This window comes from Mercenaria mercenaria, chromosome 2 (genome assembly GCF_021730395.1).
Source record: "Mercenaria mercenaria strain notata chromosome 2, MADL_Memer_1, whole genome shotgun sequence".
In the NCBI taxonomy this organism is placed as follows: Eukaryota; Metazoa; Mollusca; class Bivalvia; order Venerida; family Veneridae; genus Mercenaria; species Mercenaria mercenaria.
Genome location: NC_069362.1, coordinates 13,998,421 through 14,021,786, shown reverse-complemented (window position 1 = coordinate 14,021,786; position 23,366 = coordinate 13,998,421). Strand labels below are relative to the sequence as shown.

Genomic DNA, 23,366 nt, shown 5'->3' with positions numbered 1-23,366 from the left:
TTATTGTAATTAGTTTAAATCTTATTGACATGCAAAACTGGAGAAAGATCTCAACTTCAGCATCTTAAATAATCAACTTGACTGACCATTTTAAAACAGACAGTGGCTACTTTTTGTAAAGTGTAAACAGGTGTAATCAGTTTTTGGGGCTCTGGTTACATGCATAAAAATTTGGACTTTTTGGTCTCAGAAGGGGGTAGAGAAAAGCTTCTATGCAAGTGAGATTTGATTTAAAAGAAAAAAAATTTGTTTTTGTCTTAAATATGCTTTTATTAAACAAATTTGTATTTTAACCTACTTTAACTGCGTTTTTAGGTCTATATAGCAGATGAGTTCATACAGTGAGAAAATGGCAAGTTGTGAGTTTGACAAGAGGACTGATGCTGTGGAGGGAGAGGAGGAAGTGGAAAAAAACCAAGTGATTGAGTTCTGCAGGTTTCTGTATGAACATTTTGAGTTAGCTCGGAAATGGGAGGCAATTCAGCAGTTTGTAGAAGATCATCCAATAGCCAGTGTATTTCTGATTGTTACCGTTGGAATGTGCACAGTCCCCATTGTTGTGTTCATCCTGTTTGTCATGACCAGTGTGGCACTGTCAATTACGGCTGTGTTTTTCTTTAAAGGGTATTTTTAATTACCTTTTCTTTCTTACAAACCAGGCATGTAAAATATGCTAAGTCAAAAATATTCAACAAGGTTAGGTAAAATTACAGGTGTTAATAAAGTAAGAACTTTTTTAACACCATAATCTGCAAGTTAGTTGCAGAAAGAAAAAAGAACTGAGCCGTGCCATGGGGAAAACCACAATAGTGGGTGTGCGACCAGCATGGAACCAGACCAGCCTGCGCATAACCGCGCAGTCTGGTCAGGATCCATGCTGTTCGCTTTTAAAGCCTACTGCAATTAGAAAAAAAACCATTAGCGAACAGAAATGGATCCGACCAGATCTGCGCGGTTTGCGCAGGCTGGTCTGGATCCATGCTGGTCGCAAACCCATTTATTTTAAATTTTCTCATGGCACGGCTCAATTGCTGTTTTTGGTTAATATGGTATTTGCAATTTTCGTTCCTAGAGTTCTCTGAATTTAAAAAGAAATAGTGTTTTGTTTGTATTAAAGATATTAGAGTAGAAAATTTTTGAAATTTCTTCAGATGAATTTTACTAGTTTCTAATTCCTCTAAATTAAAAGGGAAATTTAAAGAAAATAAGAGTTTAATAAATGAAAGTTTCATTCTGTGATTGTATTTTCAACATCAAAATAATGCCCCGATACTTTAGAAAGCTTTGAGAACTCTACTTTAAATGTCGCATTGATGCATCTGAAAATATTCACTTGTCATTTGTGGTAGGTGTAACTGAAAACTTCTACCTGTATTTCAGAATACAGGTCTTTCTTCGCTACTACATTTTGAAAAATTTTAGCTCACCTGAGCACAAAGTGCTCAAGGTGAGGTATTGTGACCGGTCATTGTCCGGCGTCTGTCGGCTCCGTGTGCGTCATCCGCAACATTTGCCTTGTGAACACTAAGGCCACAATTGTGCCCAAATCTTATGAAACTTGGTCAGAATTTTGTCTTAATGATCTCTAAGTCAGTTTCGAAACTGGGTCATGTGGGGTAAAAAAAATAGGTCAGGAGGCCAGATCATAGGAAAAGCTTGTGAACACTCTAGAGGCCACAGTTGTGACTCAATCTTTATGAAACTTGATCAGAATGTTTGTCTTGATGATCTTTTGGGATAGGATTGAATCTGGGTCATGTGGGTTCTAAAACTGGATCACACGGTCAATTTCAAAGGAAAAGCTTGTTAGAGGCCACGATGTGACTCAATCTTTATGAACTTGGTCAGAATGTTTGTCTTGATGATCTCTAGGTCAAGTTCGAATCTGGGTCATGTGGGTTCAAAAAACTAGGCCCATCCAGTCAAATCAAAGGAAAAGCTTGATAACACTCCAGAGGCCACGTTTATGCCCCTATCTTCATGAAAATTTGGTCAAATTGATATCTTGGTGATCTTTAGCCCAAGTTCAAATTCTGGATCATCTGGGGTCAAAAACTAGGTCACCTTTTTAAAATCAAAGAAAAACCTTGTGCAGGCAATAGGGGCTGCATTTTTCATTTGATGTGCATGAAACTTTGCAGAATGTTTGTCTGCATGAACTCGGTTTGAATTTTTATCGGGTCATGTTGGTTTTGAAAAACTAGGTCACCAGGTCAAATCAAAGAATAAGCTTGTTTACACCCTAGGGGGCACATTTTTGATTATATCTTCATAAAACTTGGTCAGAATGTTTGTTCTCATGAACTTGGAGTTTTCAAATCTGGGCCCACAGGGGGTCAGATCAAAGGAAAAATTATATACACTAGAGGCCACCTTTAAATTGCCAATTATTTTCATAATGTGGCTGGAAAACACTACGTAGGCATTTCGTAAGATGAAAGTTTTATGTGTTATATGTGAAGTATATGATATAAGTAGTTCTTTGATGCCGGTGTCACAATTCTAAGGTCAAATTAAGGTCAAGAAATTAGGTCAAAGGTCATAAGTGCATTTTTTACTCATTTCACTTATATGGCATCATTTTCACCATTTTTGATGAAAAAAGTGAGCACAAATGGTATTTAAATTGAAGCCAGTGTATTTAACTATGAAAATAAATCACTATATGCAAATTAGCTCATTTGCTTATTAACTAATGTTAATGAAAATGACAAAATCGTACAAAATGACGATAAAAATTGGCATATATGTACAGCTATACCCAAAATTTATTATTTTATATATAATTTTTTATGATTTGAAAAACAGAAAGTAACAAATAATATGTGGGATACTCATTTTTTGATAAACGCCCAAATGTTTATATCGCCATCAAAAGTGTTTTATGTGTAGATGCTGCTAGAAAGTGGGTGGGCTGAGTTGACTTCTGACCAACGAATCTTTAGCAAAATTGTGTGTTGTTTTCACAAAAGCAAGGCAATTATTTTTATTAGGGACATATCTGCCGGTTATTTAAAATTGTGAAACCCATGTACACAGCCAAAATTTAAAATTTTAATGTAAATTTATTGCAATATAAGATGATAAATCCCAAATGATAATGTACGCCATTTAGGCAACCTCAGATGACCAAAATGCGCTCAATTTTCAAAATGGCTGCCAAATGTCAAATGTTAAGGTTTCTTTGCATACATTATAGAGATTCATAGTTGTTTTATGTAGTTTAGCCAGTATGTGATTGAAAAAAAATTTCTGTTTTAAATCAAGTTGACACCATCTCAGACAACCAATAAAACAGCCACTTTTCACAATGGCCGCCAAGAAGTCAGTAGGCTCAGTTTTTCTAATTTACTGGAGAATGTACAAAAGGTTTTATGTAAGGTTTTGAAGTATTTTGACGGATAATTAAACGATATTACTATCTAAAACATATATTGGGTTTACAGACAGGGTAGCCTAAATTGGTATCAGTAGTATGCTTGGTATAACGACTGGGCACTAAACGTATCTGGTGTATAGAGAAGGCAAATATGTATCTTTGGCATATCGGCAGGCAAACTTGGCTTTTCATGCATGCCACTATGGATATTCTTAGAACACAGACAGGCAAACTGTGTATTTTTGGTATGATTTGTTTACAGACACGCCATCCGAGGTAAATATTGATGCCACTATCGGTATCGAGGTATACAGACATGCCACTTTTGGTATCCTGTGTAATGCAGACCCGGCCCTACTTGCTAAACATACAGACATCTAGGGAAAACCCCCGGCAAACATATAACAACAATAGGTAGCCTTGATACAGAGACAGATAAAATGGGGATCCTAGATATACAGGAAATTATCCTGGGGATACTACATGTAAAATTCCACTATAGGTATCTTTGTTATACAATCGTTCACTCTGTGTGTTTTGTGCATACATGTATAGCCAACCCTGGCCATACATACAGTCCACTTGGGTACCTTGGCAGTGAATACAAGTCATGTGTATACAGAAAGGCCTATCTGGGTATCCTGTGCATACAGACAGGTCATATTGGCTACACATGTATACATACATACTGACAAATACTGGTATACTGAATACACAGACAGGAAATTCTGGGTGTTCTGGACATACAGAATGGCAAACCGAGTTTCCTTGCAACTCTGGATATTCTGGGAATACAGACATGTCATCCTGGCTTTACAGTTGTATATAAAGGCTACTAAGGGTATCTTCGATTTACATACGCACCATTCTGGGTATCTTGGGTATATAGACACGCCATCACAGCTATACATTCAGGTCACCTTGGATAGCATTGGTATACAGACAGGTTACCTATGTATCCGCGGTATAAAGCCATGCCACTCTATGTAGCCTGGATATACAAACATGTCATCGTGGCCATATATACTGGCCATTATGGATATCCCGGTTTTAATAATAAGGCTTTCTGGTAAAAAAAAACTGGGTAATACAGGCAGACCATCGTTGCTATACACTAGGCCAGTGTATGTGTTGAGTATGCCTGGTATATAGACAGGTCAACTGAGTGCTAAAAGTCCTGACCATTTACTTAATGTCACCACTATGAATATCCTGTGTATAAATACAGCCACCGGTGTACCCTAGTATAAAGGCAATCTATCTGGGTATCCTTGGTAATACTGTCAGGTCTTCTTGGCTAAAATACAGACACTATTGGATCCTGGGTACTGTATTTGTTTAAAATTGCTATAATAAAGACCACTCTGGGTTTACTGGGTATATAGGTCTTTCCCGGTGATATATACAGAAAACTATGGGTATCCTAGGTGTACAAACAGGCCTCTCGTGGTATCCATTGTATACATACAGGCTATCTGGGCTATATATGTATGCCAATACAGATATCCTTGATATACATAAAGACCGACAATGTATCCAAGGTAGACAGGTCACTCTTGGGAAGTAATATGGATAAACACACAGGTCAGGTTAGTGATACATACAGATATACTTTGAGTGGCCGTGGCATAAAAAGTGGCAACTGGGTTATACAGACTGACAACATGTGTATCCTGTTTATACAGACAGACCATCATAGCTATACATATATGCCAGTTATATACATATTAATTACGCTTCACAACTTTGCATTGATAGCGTAAAATAATGGATCTAAGTTTGCATGCATACAAAGGATACCACGGGTGACATGTATGATTGTACTCCTATAATACCCAACGTAACATATCATATACTAATGTGGATTGCAAGACGAAATGTGGCAGTTAAATGTGCAAATGCTACCAATCCAACCAGGTTTGCATGTTTGAATGTGCATGCGAGGCTATTTATATACCAACTTTAGAAATGAACATGGCAACAAGGACAATAAAGTTGTGACATTTTTAAGACAAAGTTCTATGGTATTGTGTATAGAGAAAAGACTATGATTGCACTCTGTAAACTATGTTGTGCAGTATTTGTATAAGTGTTAAATACTAATAATATATATTCTTAAAGGTCCATTACTAAGGGAAAGTGAGTTGGCAATTTTTTTCATAGCCAGTGCATAGACTTCTGCAAGACACTAAATAATGAAGATTGGCAGGTCAAAATTTACAGAAGGTCTTTGGAACTCAAAGAAATGTATTGTGTATTGTTGAAATTTCAAGAATCGACAGAATGACCCCCCGGTCTTTTTAACTTTCTTCATACTTCATAGAAAAATAATTGTACTATACTGCGATTATTTCGAATTTCTACATTCCAACTTTCATTTTCCAATAAAATCAAATATTCTGTGCTTTTTAAAAGAAATTAAAATGTTCACTTTCCTTATTATTGGACCTTTAATGCATGGAATATTTACAAGCTTTACTTGGACATTTATAAAACTGCTAAGATTCTTATAAATGGTTAAGAACAGATATATGTGTACTAAAAGAACGTTTTTAAATGCATATTTTTATACATTTCAAATAATATTCATGAGTATGCAGATGGCTGAAAAGCTGTTAAAATTTAATATTTATGAAGAACATTATTCCCAAAAACGAAATATCTTACTATCTCAAAATATGATTTATATTTGAGAAATGTAAATATTGTCAGTTTTTTTTAATATTTGTTTTTTTTCATGATTGATATACCCACCCACTTTGACAGTATTTTACTCTTGCAAACAATAAATAATGATACAAACAGATATATATTTATATAAAGTATTGTTTCAATGTAATATTGCTTATTTTTGTTCATTTATAAACACAAATAGTGAAGATTTTATCTTTGTATTATTTAATAATAACATTTTAACGAATTATCTGCCCATTTTTTTAAGTTTTCATGAATATTCATAAGTATGTAAATGAGAGATTTTTTGATTAAGTGTTTGTAAATAAATGTACATGCCCTGGCTTCATTTTGATACCATTGTTGTTATTCTACACCAATCAATGACCAAGATACTAGGTGTTTTATGTGACACACATGAAAATATGCACCGAATGCCTTTTACCCATTTATTTCACTATAAAAAGGGGATCTCAAGCGTGACTACCGGGCAGACTTTCTTGTGGCACCTAGTAGATAACGTTTAACATGATAGTGGTCCATCTTCACAGAGTGCCTACGCAAGTCACAATTTTGAAAATTCTGTGTATACTAGCTCTGCCTTTTTGCTCCAATCTTCCCGAAACTTTGTCAGAATGTTTGTTTCATGAAATTTTGGACAAGTTCAAATCTGGGCCATGTGGGTTAAAAAACTAGGTCACTAGGTCAAATCAAAGGAGATGCTTGTTTACACTCAAGAGGCCAGGTTTTTTGGTCCAGTCTAAATGAAAATTGGTCAGAATATTTGTCTCCATGAAATTACTAGGTAAAACATGTTTACACTATGGTGTGTTACTCAGGTGAGCGACCTAGAGTCATCTTGGCCCTCTTGTTTCATTTGTGTTTTGCTTCTTTTCAGGGACAATAATTGCTATAGGGACATTTGTTCTTGGGGGAGTTCTGTTCTTTGTCGCCTTGTTTGCCATTGGGTTTAGCATGTTCCTGATCTCAAGCTACTACGCAGTACAGATGTCGAGAAACATCTTCACAAGACTTCTAGATAAACTTCCATACATTCCATTTATAAGTGGTGACAGAACAGGAGAAAAAGAAGAGTGAACTTTGGGGATATAAATATTCGTTAACGAAATAAAAATTTCTTAAACAGTTTCAACATGTTAGAAGTTGCTTTTGAATACAACACACATACCCGGTACATGTATTTATTTGTTATATTATAATGATAAAATCAGAATGAAATTTGTGACAAAATCTATGTTAGAATGTGTGAATGATTTGTTATAATTTATGCATAGTGTTCTTGAAATGTGTACAATATAAATGTATAGAAATTCATACATGTACCTATTCATGTTATATTCTAGTTGTTAAAACAACCACTTGCTGTCTTTCTTTAACCCAACCATTTTTATTTTCAATAGAAAAATACATTTAAATCTACAAAAAAAATATCAGTTAGGTTTTATAAATAAAGTTTGGACCATCGTGCATCAAAGACATACATGTAGCCTGTTTGCACATATTAAAGCTGGAAAGTCGCCATATGACCTATCGGTGCAACGTTAAATCCAAGGAAAAAAAAAAGATTTTGGTGCAATGTCATAATACAGATTATTCTATTTGTTATAATTTCTTAAAGGTGCTCAGTCTAATTTTAGTCAATGACAGACATGTCATAGATTTCCTTGAAACTTTTGAGACCAATTGTTTATTTACATTTACAGTGTAAAAAATTTCATTGAACGCTTGATGCAAAAAAGATGTTCACTTATGAAGTTGTTTTTTTTTTCCCGGTTGCCTGACTATGACTTGAGTTCTTTTGAATTTGATAAAATTAATATACTTTGCATAAAAAATGAGATGAATTTAACAATGATTTTATCACATTTGCCCAAGATTTGAAAAGAGAATTGTATGTTTTTTACTGACATTTCATTAAAATGAAATTTTATGAAGTCATTATTGTTGTGAAAAAACGTAAATGAATTGATTATAGTAAATGTTTAGGCTTCAGCCATTTTTAGCACAACTATTCAAAGAATAGGGAGGGTGTTTGTACTTGTCCATGTATTGCTGCAGGCTTTACTTTCAGGTTAAAGTTTTATTGCAAGCTTTCTCAGTTTTACTGTATCTTCTTAACTACTTCCCCTATTATCATCAAATTTCAATTCAATTCTTTATTACTCTCATTTCATGATACACATGATAATTTGAGGCAAAATACAATATTGACATATAATATAATATCAGTGAGGCTAAATATTATACATTTAACATGATTATACAAAGGGAGATGTTCCTTTCAACAGAATATATATAATCAAAAACATTTCATTTGAATAATGCCTGACAAAAAAATATTCATATATCACCACTTTCATAAATCACTGTATTCAAAACATCACTCAAATATTTTAATAATTTCCTTAATAAACACATTGCTTTCTATATTCAACATGATTGTTAAAATTGGTTGTCATTAATTTTTCAAATGATATGGTATTAGGGTTCCTTATGTATTGTGGTTTAATAAATTTTTTTCTTGCAATATTTAATGCTGAACATTCTAAGAGATAATGAAACTCATCGCCAATATTTTGATTACATAATGTACATTTTCTTAAGTCCAGATATGGCTTTGTCTTGGTTAGGGGCAGACATTTGGTAGGTTAAGGTCAGATATACTAAAGGTCAAGGTCACTGGGGTTAAATATGAGCCATGCCATGGGAAAACCAACACAGTGGCTTTGTGACCAGCATGGATCCAGACCAGCCTGCGCATCTGTGCAGTCTGGTCAGGATCCATGCTGTTCGCTTTCAAAGCCTATTGCAATTAGAGAAACCATTAGCGAACTGCATGGATCCTGACCAGACTGCGCGGATGCGCAGGCTGGTCTGAATCCATGCTGGTCGCAAAGCCACTATGTTGGTTTTCCCATGGCACGGCTCAATTATTGTAAAAGTGCTGGTTAAAATTTTATGGCAAGCTTCTCAGTTCCACTGTATCTTCTTTACCATTTCCCCTGTAGTGTCAGAGCTCACGCAAGGATTGATCTTAGTAAGGGGCAGACATCTTTTGGTTATTGGTCAGGTACATTAAAGGTAAGATTTTGTTAGTGTTGATTAAGTTGATGGCACACCTCACAATTTCTTAAATTTGCATCTAATGATATTTCTTAATACCATTATTCCTCATACCTTCATTTCTTAACCATAACCCTACTTCTACTCCCATTCCTACCCATTACAACTTTAAGGTAAAAAAAATCTATATTTCTATTGCATTCATTGTTACCTGTCATTTTCACTTTGTTATTAATAACTATTTAAAAGAGTCAAGCATATGGTCCTTCCGACAGCTCTAGTTTAAACTTGCATTTTGGTTCATATTTGGGAAATGTCCCAATTTCTATCAAATGTAAATTCTGTTTTAATCAAAAGAAATGTAGTGTACAGCTTTTAATTATTTTCACCGGAAAGGGGTGTAATAAAAAAGTACAATAATACAGATATTTCTGATGGATCTAGCTGTATGTGATGAGTCTTTTTGTCTCTAACAGAAAATATGAAAAAAGGTTAAATATAATATTATGTGTTGCTAAAATGAGATTGACCACCTTTAAGTAATGACATGTTATGTTTTATAAGTTTGTTATTTTTTCATGGAAATTGATTGTGAATCAAAAATGAAAAATTGTTTTTGTTATTTATGCATAATATTTTGATACTAAATAAATTGTTTATATATTTTGGGTTGTGATGTAATTTCAGGTGATGTATTTAACAACTTTTCTTACTCCGCACTTACTGTGGGCTTTTAGGATCGTTGGATGTCTGTCGTCAGTCTGTCCCTCCTCCTTTCATCCATCCACAGTTTCTTGAAAGAACATCTCCTCCTAAAAACTATACTAATTTCAACCAACTTCACAGGAATGTGCCTTATAGAATTGTCTCCTTTTAGATTCCTTTAAATCTATGTCATCCATGCAGAATGCTGGTTGCCATGGCACCAAAAGGAATTAAAAAAAAAATCTTTGAAACCATGGGCCCAATTTTGTAATAATTTCATAGAAATGTTCCTTGGGTGACCCTCTACGAAATTTCTTTTAATCACTGTTTTGTTAAAAAATGGCTACCAGGGAGTGAGACTAGTTTTCTCTATAATTATGACTATATGGGAAACTTAAAATCTCCACTGAAACTGCTTTGAAAATTCAAAAATAATTTCACAGCAATATTCCTTAAGTGACCTACTAAATTTCTTCCAATCATTTGTTAGCAAATGGGGCCACCAGAGAGACAGGGCTGGTTTTTCCTTAATGTCATGGAAAACTTCAAAAGTCTTCTCTCAAACAGCTGTCCCGATTTCAGAAGAAATTAATAGCAGTTTTTCTTGGTTGACCCTTTACAAAAGTCCTTCAAGCTGTGTTGATTTGTTAAAAAACATGGCTGCCCGGGAGCAGAGCTAGATTTATCGATATGACTATATGGAAAACTTTGAAAATCTTGTCTGAAACTACTAGCTTGATTTGAAAATAATCACAGTGATGTTCCTTGACTGGTCTTCTACTGAAATCCTTCTTATAATTCCGTTTTGATAAACAAGAGGACCATGATGGTCCTGAATCGCTCACCTCTTCCCACATGACCCAGTTATGAGTATGACATCGTTTTTTCTATTATTTGACATAGTGACTTAGTTTTTGAGCTCATGTGACCCAGTTTGAACTTGACCTAGATATTATCAAGATAAAAATTCTGACCAATTTTCATGAAGATCCGTTGAAAAATATGGTCTCTAGAGAGGTCAAAAGATTTTAATAATTTTAGACCTACTGACCTAGTTTTTGACCGCAGTTGACCCAAATTCAAATTTGACCTAGATATCATCAAGATGAAGATTCAGACCAATTTTCATACAGATCCCATGAAAAGTATGGCCTCTAGAGAGGCCACAAGGTTTTTTTATTATTTGACCTACTGACCTAGTTTTTTATGGCACGTGACCCAGTTTCAAACTTGACCTAGATATCATCAAGGTGAACATTCTGACCAATTTTTATGGAGATCCATTCACAAGTATGGTCTCTAGAGAGGTCACAAGGTTTTTCTATTTTTAGACCTAATGACCTAGTTTTTGACCGCACATGACCCTGTTTCGAACTTGACCTAGATATCATCAAGATGAACATTCAGACCAATTTTCATACAGATCCCATGAAAAATATGGCCTTTAGAGAGGTCACAAGGTTTTTCTATTATTTGACCTACTGACCTAGTTTTTGACGGCACGTGACCCACTTTCAAACTTGACCTAGATATCATCAAGATGAACATTCAGACCAATTTTCATACAGATCCCATGAAAAATATGGCCTTTAGAGAGGTCACAAGGTTTTTCTATTTTTAGACCTAATGACCTAGTTTTTGACCGCACATGACCCACTTTCAAACTTGACCTAGATATCATCAAGGTGAACATTCTGACCAATTTTCATGAAGATCTCATGAAATATATGGCCTCTAGAGAGGTCACAAGGTTTTTAGCTCACCTGTCACAAAGTGACAAGGTGAGCTTTTGTGATCACGCAGCGTCCGTCGTCCGTCGTCCGTGCGTGCGTCCGTCCGTGCGTGCGTGCGTAAACTTTTGCTTGTGACCACTCTAGAGGTCACGTTTTTCATGGGATCTTTATGAACATTGGTCAGAATGTTCCCCTTGATGATATCTAGGTCAAGTTCGAAACTGGGTCACGTGCAGTCAAAAACTAGGTCATTAGGTCTAAAAATAGAAAAACCTTGTGACCTCTCTAGAGGCTATATATTTCACAAGATCTTCATGAAAATTGGTCAAAATGTTCACCTTGATGATATCTAGGTCAAGTTCGAAACTGGGTCACGTGGGGTCAAAAACTAGGTCATTAGGTTTAAAAATAGAAAAACCTTGTGACCTCTCTAGAGGCCATATTTCTCAATGGATCTTCATGAAAATTGGTCAGAATGTTCACCTTGATGATATCTAGGTCAAGTTCGAAACTGGGTCACGTGGGGTTAAAAACTAGGTCAGTAGATCTAAAAATAGAAAAACCTTGTGACCTCTCTAGAGGCCATATTTTTCATGAGATTTTCATGAATATTGGTCAGAATGTTCACCTTGATGATATCTAGGTCAAGTTTGAAACTGGGTCATGTGGGGTCAAAAACTAGGTCAGTAGGTCTGAAAATAGAAAAACCTTGTGACCTCTCTAGAGGCCATATTTCTCAATGGATCTTCATAAAAATTGGTCAGAATGTTCATCTTGATGATATCTAGGTCAGGTTCGAAACTGAGTCACATGCGGTCAAAAACTAGGTCAGTAGGTCTAAAAATAGAAAAACCTTGTGGACCTCTCTAGAGGCCATATTTTTCAATGGATCTTCATGAAAATTGGTCAGAATGTTAACCTTGATGATATCTAGGTCATGATCGAAACTGGGTCACGTGGGGTTAAAAAACTAGGTCAGTAGATCTAAAAAGGGAAAAAAAAACCTTTTGACCTCTCTAGAGGCCATATTTTACATGAGATTTTCATGAATATTGGTCAGAATGTTCACCTTGATGATATCTAGGTCAAGTTCGAAACTGGGTCACGTGGGGTCAAAAACTAGGTCAGTAGGTCTAAAAATAGAAAAACCTTGTGACCTCTCTAGAGGCCATATTTCTCAATGGATCTTCATGAAAATTGGTGAGAATGTTCAGTTTGATGATATCTAGATCAGGTTCGAAATTGGGTCATGTGCGGTCAAAAACTAGGTCAGTAGGTCAAAAAATAGAAAAACCTTGTGACCTCTCTAGAGGCCATATTTTTCAAGGGATCTTCATGAAAATTGGTGAGAATGTTCACCATGATGATATCTAGGTCAAGTTTATAAGTGGGTCACGTGCCTTCAAAAACTAGGTCATTAGGTCAAATAATAGAAAAACCTTGTGACCTCTCTAGAGGCCATATTTTTCAATGAATCTTCATGAAAATTGGTCAGAATTTTTTATCTTGATGATATCTAGGTCAGGTGCTCAAAAACTAGGTCACTTTGTCAAATAATAGAAATAACGACGTCATACTCAGTTCAACACTGGGTCATATGGGGATAGGTGAGCGATTCAGGACCATCATGGTCCTCTTGTTCTATTTTTAGACCTACTGACCTAGTTTTTGACCGCACATGACCCAGTTTCGAACTTGACCTAGATATCATCAAGATGAACATTCAGACCAACTTTCATACAGATCCCATGAAAAATATGGCCTCTAGAGAGGTCACAAGGTTTTTCTATTATTTGACCTACTGACCTAGTTTTTGATGGCACGTGACCCAGTTTTGAACTTGACCTAGATATTATCAAGGTGAACGTTCTGACCAATTTTCATGAAGATCTTGTGAAATATATGGCCTCTAGAGAGGTCACAAGGTTTTTCTATTTTTAGACCTACTGACATAGTTTTTGACGGCACGTGACCCAGTTTTGAACTTGACCTAGATATCATCAAGGTGAACGTTCTGACCAAGTTTCATGAAGATCTTGTGAAATATTTGGCCTCTAGAGAGGTCACAAGGTTTTTCTATTTTTAGACCTACTGACCTAGTTTTTGATGGCACATGACCCAGTTTCGAACTTGACCTAGATATCATCAAGATGAACATTCTGACCAACTTTCATAAAGATCCCATGAAAAATGTGACCTCTAGAGTGGTCACAAGCAAAAGTTTACGGACGGACGCACGCACGGACGGACGACGGACACTGCGCGATCACAAAAGCTCACCTTGTCACTTTGTGACAGGTGAGCTAAAAAGTATGGCTGCCAGGGGGTGGGGTTCATTTTCCCTGTTTGACTATTTGGAAAACTTTGAAAATCTTCTCTTCTGAAACCGCTGTCCTGATTAATCCACCACCATGAGTGGTGGGGGGTTATAGGAATGGTCTCCGTCCGTCCATCTGTCCGTAACATTTTGTGTCCACTCTGTATCTCCTAAATCCCAGATTTTCATCAAATTTGGGTCAAATGATCACCTCATCAAGATGATGTGCAATACCTATGAGTCAGCCATGTCGGTTCAAGTTCAAGGTCACAACTCGAGGTCAAAGGTTTGAGCCTCCATTTCGTGTCCGCTCTGTATCCTAAACCCCTTGAAGAATAATCGTGAAACTTTGGTCAAATGATCACCTCATCAAGACAATGTGCAGAACTCATGAGTCGGCCATGTCGGCTCAAGGTCAAGGTTACAACTCAGGGGTCCAATGTTTGAGCCTTCCATTTTATGTCTGCTCTGTATCTCCTAAACTCCTTGCAGGAATTTCAAGAAACTTTGGTCAAATGATCACCTCATCAGAACGATGTACAGAACTTACGAGTCAGCCATGTTGGCTAAGGGTCAAAGTCACAGCTTGGGTCAAATGTTTGAGTCTTAAATTTTGTGTCCGCATTGGATCTCCTAAACCTCTTGAACAATTTTCATGAAACCTGGGTCAAATGATCACCTTATCAAGACAATGTGCAGAACTTTTGAGTCAGCCATGTTGGTCCAAGGTCAAGGTCACAACTTAAGGTCAAAGGTTTGAGCCTTCCATTTTGTGTCTGGTCTGTATCTCCTAAACCCCTTAAAGGATTTTAATATGACTTGGCTGTAATATTCCCCTTTTCAAGACAATGTGCAGATTTCAAAATTCATCCCTGCCAATTAAAGGTCAAGGTCACAACTTGATTGTTTGATGGTTCCACCCAATACCATCAACCCCACACAATTGCTCTTCTGGGCAAAACAATGGAACTTCATACCTTATAAATTAATTGATTTCACAGTATACTGAAAAGTAAAGAAATATTAAGTAAAAAAAAAATCCAAATTGAAAAGAAGTCACTTGAGAGGTGATTCATCTCCACCTTGCATATAGAACCCTAATATAGTACTACCTTTAGTCTTTCACCTATAAAAATGACTTTTGCTTTGAAGCCAAGCCTCTTGGCTGACAGAGCGGACAGTGTTTACATCTGGCACGCTAAAGAAGCAGGGAAGCCTCTGGAATTGGAGCATCTTCTGTATCTTGCACTATTCACCCACTAACATTACTAACAGTCTTCTGAAGGAGTCGCCCATATCGGTTACCAGTTGCTACTATAAATACGCTAACATACACACAAACTTGGCTGTCAATAAACCTTGAACATTCATGCATAGACACATATAATATATATAACATATTATGTCTAATGTAGTTGAACATGTCTAGGCTCTAGATAAAAGAAACAACAAATATCAAATTCGATTGCTTATAGATATCTTTAATAAATTGTTTTCAGCATTAACAGTAATTATTTACATGTCATAGATACATATAATACACAATACTTTTCAAATATTGCACCTTTAAACAATGATGCAATTATGAAAAAATGCTTGATTCACATTAAACAGTAGAAAATATATTTGTAGCATGATGTATTTTACATAATGAACATCTAAAATAATGTTGTTCTAACTACAGTATGGTATCTTGTTTTTCAACTCCTATTGTCAACAAATGTTTATTGGCCATTTTCCTGCACAATTCGAGTCTACCTGATTGAAAGAAATGCCAATAATACTATCCAAGTACATAACAAATGCTATCAAATGTCTCAGCTCAGAATCATTGGTTCAAAGTGCATATGTACTGTGACTAAACATCCATATATATAGACACATATATGTCTAAGTGTAACACTTGTACAGGAAGAACTGGCTTTCTTTAGATAGTCCTTTGAGAATGTTAAAATAACCTTCAATTTATTGTAACAATCAAGTGTATGAAATAAATCTGCACTTCTATTGGAAAGAAAATTTCATTAGCACCGAAGAACCTAAGACCACCTCACAGACCTGGGGCCGTATTCATAAAGCATCTTAAGTATAAGTTTTGACTTAAGTTGAAGATTTTACTTAAGTTTGTGGTGATTTCAGCTGAAGTCTAAGTAAAAAACTTAAGTCCTATTCATAAAACAGCTTTAAGTTAAGATACGTGAGAAATGACTTGTCAGAAAACAAAATGGCGTCGTGAGTGCAATTAAAGTGTTGTTTTTTTTTTTTAGATAAAATCACTTTAAACATAATTGTGCATGTTGTATCTGTCTGAAATTAATGTTGTATTTTTTTAATGTTTTCGTCCGCAATAAAAGCCAAGAATTACTTATTAAGTTGTTTTATGAATAACAAATATACTTAAGTAAGATAAATTTCTTACCAAAGTAATACTTAAGTAAACTAGAAAATGCTTTTGTAAAAAAGCGCATGTCTCCCCCAATGCAAAGTCCTATAGGCAAGAAGTCAATAGGGGTCAGGAGCGAAAGTCAAAGAGACACTGATGGTTGGCTGCAATAGGGATCATCTGCTTGGCATGTCCAGTCATCCTGCTAAATTTCAACACTCTTAAGTCACTGTTCAGGTCCCTGTGACCTTGACCTTTGATCATTAAGTGACCTCAAAATAAATAGGGGTCATCTACTCTGCATGTCCAATCATCCTATTAAGTTTCAACATTGTAGGTCAAGTGGTTCTCAAGTTATTTCCAAAAAATGATTTTACATGAACAGGCCACTGTGACCTTGACCTTTAATAGACTGACCCCAAAATCAATAGGGACCATCTTCTCTGCATGTTCAATCATCCTATGAAGCTTCAGCATTCTGGGTCAAGTGGTTCTCAAGTTATTGATCGGAACTGGTTATCAATGTTCAGGCCCCTGTGACCTTGACCTTTAACAGAGTGACCCCAAAAACAATAGGGGTCATTTAGTCTGCATGAACAATCATCCTATGAAGTTTCAACATTCTGGGTCAAGAGGTTCTCAAGTTATTGATTGGAAATGGTTTTCCATGTTCAGGCCTCTGTGGCCTTGACCTTTAACAGAGTGACCCTAAAATCGTCAGGGGTCATCTACTCTGCATGACCAATCATCCTATTAAGTTTCATCATTCTGGGTCTAGTGGTTCTCAAGTTACTGACCGGAAATGGTTTTCAATGTTCAGGCCCCTGTGACCTTGACCTTTCAAGGAGTGACCCCAAAATCGTTAGGGGTCATCTACTCTGCATGACCAATCATCCTATTAAGTTTCAACATTCTGGGTCAAGTGGTTCTCAAGTTACTGACTGGAAATGGTTTTCAATGTTCAGGCCCCTGTGACCTTGACCTTTAATGGAGTGACCCCAAAATCAATAGGGGTCATCTACTCTTTATGACCAATCATCCTATGAAGTTTCAACATTCTGGGTCAAGTGGTTCTCTAGTTATTGATCGGAAATGGTTTTCCATGTTCAGGCCCCTGTGACCTTGACCTTTGACCCCAAAATCAATAGGGGTCACCTACTGTCCATGACCAATCATCCTATGAAGTTTCAACATTCTGGGTCAAGTGGTTCTCTAGTTATTGATTGGAAATTGTTTTCAATGTTCAGGCCCTTGTGACCTTGACCTTTGACGGAGTGACCCCAAAAACAATAGGGGTCGTCTACTCCAGCAGCCCTACAACCCTATGAAGTTTGAAGGTTCTAGGTCAAATGGTTCTCCAGTTATTGCTCGGAAATGAAATGTGACGTACGGACGGACGGACAGGGCAAAAACAATATGTCTCCTGGAGGAGACATAATAATCAATTTCTTATACTTATACTTAAGATGCTTTATGAATACGGCCCCAGGTGAGCATTAAATAATTAGCACTTAGTTTGGTATTTCATTTTTTTATCCCCCACCGATGAAATCCGGAGGTGGGTATTGAAATGGCGTTGTCCATCCGCAGCCATTTCTCAGTAACTAGCAGGTAGAATTTCATAAAACTTGGAAGTAAACATGAACCAACATACTGCCATGATGCCCGTCAAGTTTTTTTTTTTGATCGGTCAATTTTCCTTAGAGTTATTGCCCTTGATTTAATGAAAAATCCACGTCTGCAGCCATTTCTCAGTAACAAGCTGGTAGAATTTCATGAAACTTGAAATAAATATGAACCAACATACTTTGATGATGCCCGTCATTTTTTTAGCTCACCTGTCACGTAGTGACAGGGTGAGCTTTTGTGATTGCCCTTCGTCCGTCCACAATTTCTTGTCTGCATGGTAGTGGTTTCATTCATGATTTTATTTTAACCAAACTTGCACACAACTTGTATCACCATAAGATCTTGGTTCCTTTCTTGAACAGGCCAGATCCCATTATGGGTTCCAGTGTTATGGCACCTGAAAGGGCCAAAATTAGCTATTCTGACCTTGTCTGCATAATAGCAGCTTCATTTATGATTTGATTTTAACCAAACTTGCACACAACTTGTATCACCACAAGATCATGATTCCTTTTTTAAACTGGCCAGTTTCCATTATGGTTTCCAGAGTTATGGCCCCTGAATGGGCCAGAATTAGCTATTTTGACCTTGTCTGCACAATAACAGCTTCATTTATGATTTGAATTTAATCAAACTTGCACAAAAACTTGTGTCACCATAAGATCTTGGTTCCTTTCTTGAACTGACCAGATCTCTTAATGTGTTCCAGAGTTATGGCCCCTGAAAGGGCCAAAATTAGCTATTTTGACTTTGTCTGCACAATAGTAGCTTCATTTATGATTTGATTTTAACCAAACTTGCACACAGCTTGTATCACCATAAAATCTCGATTCCTTTTTATACAGCCTAAGAGACGTATTATGTTATCGCCTTGGTGTCCGTCTGTCTGTCTACTGGTTAGCAATTTCCCTACCGCACTGTAACTCTTGAACCCCTTGAAGGATTTCAAAGAAACCTGATACAAATGTTCACCTCATGGAAACGATGTGCAGAGCGCACGTTTCGGATGGCTCACTTCAAGGTCAAAGTCACACTTAGGGGTCTAAGGTCATATGACTTTGTTTTGTGTGTACATTGCTCTGCATTTGCGTTGCATTGCAGTGCTCTTGTTTTTATTTGGCAGATCATTCTTTTGTTCACTTACAATAATTTCTGTTTTAATTACTTCCCTTTTATGTTACTATAAATAGCTTATTTAGTAACTTTTTTATTATTGGCCGTAGGGAAAAACCGAAACCACTTTCCTGTTGTACAACATGGATGGTACTTCCAATTTATAGGTGTATTTTGACATTTCTTTATTTTCTCATGATTCTTTTGATTGATCTTACGATTTTTTGACCTTCTTGTCTTCAAGTGCAATGATGACAGGTGAGCGATATAGGGCCATTATGGCCCTCTTGTTTTTTAATTGGTCAATTTTCCGTAGAGTTATTTCCCTTGATTTCATGATACCAGTCTCTATTTATTTATTTGGGTTTTACGGCGCACCAACACAGTATAGGTTATATGGCACCAAACAGGACTACAAATTTTGGTTTCACATCTCATTTACATCGAAATAAAAACATGAGGTATGGAAACCAGTCTCTAATCTCCAGCATCTGACTGGATGATTCTGACCTCATTCTTGAGACTGACCAATGACAGACCTGTATTCTTAGACTTCTCACCTCACTCACTTACTTGGATACCTCATAGCCAGTGCTGTTGAAGAACATTCACTCCTAATTTTCTCAAGATAAATAACTGAAAACAAAGTGAATATAACAGACAGGAAATACAAAAAAATTACATGTTTGTTGTGAGAGTATATGGCTTACATATCTGAGTCAAAGAGAAAACAAATTTATAGCCATTGCCTCAATATATTCCTAAAATAAAACATGGAAAAGACTTTTATGGAACAATATGAACTTATTTTCAAACAAGACCACTTTAAGTAGCTTCCTATGCATTAGTACTGAGGCTGAGATTTCATACATGTATGGCTACCTACGGTATTTCATTGCTTACTTCAGTAAGCATCTACATGTATGTGCACTTTTCATACAATTTAAGAATCAACTGAACAAAGTCGTTCTATTTACCCCAATACACTATCTTGTACTATAGGAACATGAGGCGAGGGGGAGGTTTGGCACACAAAGTCCAGATGGTTTTACCTCTGACCAGTCCTAGGCAGTGCCCTGCCATATTCAATCTTCATATCTATTTATTTCTGTTTGTTACGTCTGTGTTCTTTTATTATTCCATTATCTTTTATTTGTGTACTCATGAATACAGTTTGTGTGCACCTGCCTATATTTCCATGCAGAGTGCTGTATGGATGGCCAGGATTCTTTTTCTTGTTGCACTTCTGTCCTTGTTTTTTAGTTGCACACTTTCATAATGCACTTATAAAACATAACTCTGAAGTTTTAAATAACTATGAAGAATTACATGTAAACTTGCAACATGATTGATTTTTTTCAGATGTAGCTTCTGTTGTTTTTTTACAAGTGGCTGCACACATACATTTCCTAAAATCTCAGCCTTATTGCCTTTATATCATACAATCATATTTATCAGTTACTATTGCAAATTATTTATACAGTTTTTCCCTTTAAATAAGGGTTATATGAAATAACTATATGATGCACAATTCTTAAAAATTCTACAAGTGTGATAATTCAATATAAAACAAGAAAAATTAAACAAATGCTGTAATGCCAATGGGTAAGCAAACATAAACAACCTTTCAAATCTATGGCAAAAACAAGAAGCATTTTTTAGTTTAAAATCTAATACAGTTTGTAAGTGTCATACAATGTTTTGTTCAAAACAAAATCTATAAAAGATAAACTTATACTGTAACATCGACAATTAAAAGTAATTTTATTACTGGGTTGATGCATACAAGTGCTTTGCACTAAAATTCAAGGGCATTTTAAGGAATTTACTTTCATTTCACGGTGTCTTTCCTTTACAAAAAAAAAATCTAAGTCACCTCGAGTTTCAAACATCAGCTGTTCTGCAGTTTTAAAGACATTTCCTAGAGCTTTTTTCATGGACAGAGTTTTCAAACATTACAAAAACCTACTTCAGTATTTACTCTATTAAATATAATGCAATGTTCTTGGAAAATCTGAATCAAACCATCAGCCTAAAATAGGAGTTATTTATAGCTATGTACATGTTAAGTTTTTAAAACAATTCAGTGTATGAGGTTGCAATGGTAGTCTGACAAAATCGAATAGCTTAATAAATAAAATATTATGTCAACTGTGAGTATTTTGGGACCCAATTAAATAATAAAATAAAAAAGTCTTCAATTTCATTGTCTCTTCTTGATTTGTTTGCATATGACCAACTTAAAGTGCAGGGTCTGAAGCAGCAAACAAAGATATTTTAATTGGTGGCCTAAGGAAGATAACTTTTAGAGGACTGAAACCCTTCTTCAAAACAGCATTTGTCTTTTTATCCTATAGACTAATAAATTAATAAGTTAATCCCTAAAACGTAAAAAAATGCCACATAAATGAGACCTATTTTTAGGGAATGACGGAATTCTTGAAAATACTGGTTCCCATGTTCTAACAATTGTTCTGCTTTAAAAATTGGCACAATAACTTCAACAACACTCAAAATTGGTGTTTATAAGCATACAGTTATTTTTTTTACATTTTCTGAAAGTGCTGTATACTTGTAGGTACTTGTTATTGTGTGTTGAAACATGGCGATGTGATGACGAGTGATGTAGCTGTAGGTAACTATGAGCGATCATCCGTCATCTCTAGGAACTGTGAGTATACGTCCCTGGAACACTCTCCCTTCTGGTTGAACACAAACTTGTAATAACTTCCATCAGCACAAACAACTGAAAAAGACACAGCATGAAATATGTTTCTGTAAATTATCTATTGAGACATTCCATTTTGTAGTTCTCTGTCATTGCGACCAGTATAGATCATGATCAGCCTGCACATCTGTGCAGTCTGATCATGATCTGCACTGTTTGCCATTCAGTCAGTATACACCCCTTTTAACAGTTAATGGTACTGTCCAAATTGAAATATGGGCAAGTTCATTATACAAATTTAGCAGGGTAAAGGTAAAAATATATGACAATTCAATATTTTCATGCAAACACAGTCACTTGTTACTTGTGACTTGTCACAGTCACTTAAGCTGAGTTTCTTCTATTCAGTAAGTATTTTGTTACATGTTAAATTATCTCCAAACTTATTATAAATGGTAAGTTACAAAGAATTTACTCGAGTAAAAAAAAATGCTTTGCTAATTACATGTAGGTATTTAAAACTAATTATACATAAACTGCACTGAAATCTGTTACTAATGATAACTGATGGTATCAGAAAGGAAGACAAGTATGGAATGAGTGTGACTGTACAAGATGAAATCTACTACTAGAAGATGGAAAATGGTGTAAAGAATTGCAGATAATCTTCGGCTAGCAACAACAGAAACTGTATTTCTTATCCCTTATCATGCTAGACATGATTGTTTCCATTTTGCGACCAGTGTAGATCATGATCAGCCTGCACATCCGTGCACTGTTTGCCATTCAGTCAGTATCTTTTTTGGTAAGCACCCCTTTAAACAGTTAATGGTACTGTCCAAATTGAAAGATTGACAAGTTCATTATAGAAATTCAGCAGGGTAAGGGTTATGTAACTTCTTAAACCTTGAGAAAATACCTAGTTCAATGTTCATCTGGTATGTCAAAAACCAGAGCTGTCAGTTGGTAGCAGTGACTGACTACTAAAGGAAGTTAATTAAATGGATAAAAAGAGTATGGGGTAAAATTTACAGAATTATGGAACCTGTGAAATGCATGTCAGCTCAACACTGTGGACAGGTGTGTGAAGTTTCACTCAATTCCCATTATTATGCAGCTTACATACAAAGAGTTAACCAAAAATTGCTGACTCAAAAAAGGGGCATAATTTTGTAAAAATGCAAAGTAGAAATATGGAAACTGTGCAGTGCATGTCACATCATCACAGTGGATAAATTTCTGAAGTTTCTATTCATTCCTACAAGTGGTTACTAGGATACCAGCTTACCGGTACATACAAAAACTTAACCAGATCGAGATGCTGGTGTGGACACTGACCAGCTTTATTCTTTGAACAGTCAAGCTGAAAACTAGATGTGTGTCCAAATCATTTATTTGAAACTTACAATCATGTTACATTTCTTTATTCTGATATCACAGAATTTTTTTCTGTAACCTTTCCTCAATGAACAAACTCATTATTAGATCTTATACTATGAAATCATTTAATTTCGTGGGCACGAAATTTCGTGGTTTTGGTCAAAACGGCAATTTCGTGGGGATATGAATTCGTGGATTTCAACTTTTGAACATGCAATGAATGGGAATTTTACTTGTTCGTTGGGATTAAATTTCGAGGATTTACTCAACCACGAAATCCACGAAAATTAGTCCCCCACGAA

At 35.8% G+C, this 23,366-nt stretch overlaps 1 protein-coding gene and 1 long non-coding RNA gene across 3 annotated transcripts in view; one reads left to right on the top strand and one right to left on the bottom strand.

Moving 5' to 3' along the window:
* Positions 1-3,288: 3,288 nt before the first annotated feature.
* Positions 3,289-9,802, top strand: LOC123563248 (uncharacterized). Its single transcript, XR_008368422.1, has 2 exons — positions 3,289-3,655; positions 6,951-9,802. It is a non-coding gene; the product is annotated as an uncharacterized LOC123563248 (long non-coding RNA).
* A 5,549-nt stretch (positions 9,803-15,351) lies between these two features.
* Positions 15,352-23,366, bottom strand: part of LOC123563247 (WD repeat domain phosphoinositide-interacting protein 3-like) — a 34,901-nt gene continuing 26,886 nt past the window's right edge. For both annotated transcript variants that reach the window (XM_053530424.1, XM_053530429.1), the window contains one exon: positions 15,352-21,762. In XM_053530424.1, coding sequence (XP_053386399.1) covers positions 21,656-21,762 — 107 coding nt within the window. In that variant the 3' untranslated portion in view covers positions 15,352-21,655. The remainder of the gene's footprint in view (positions 21,763-23,366) is intronic.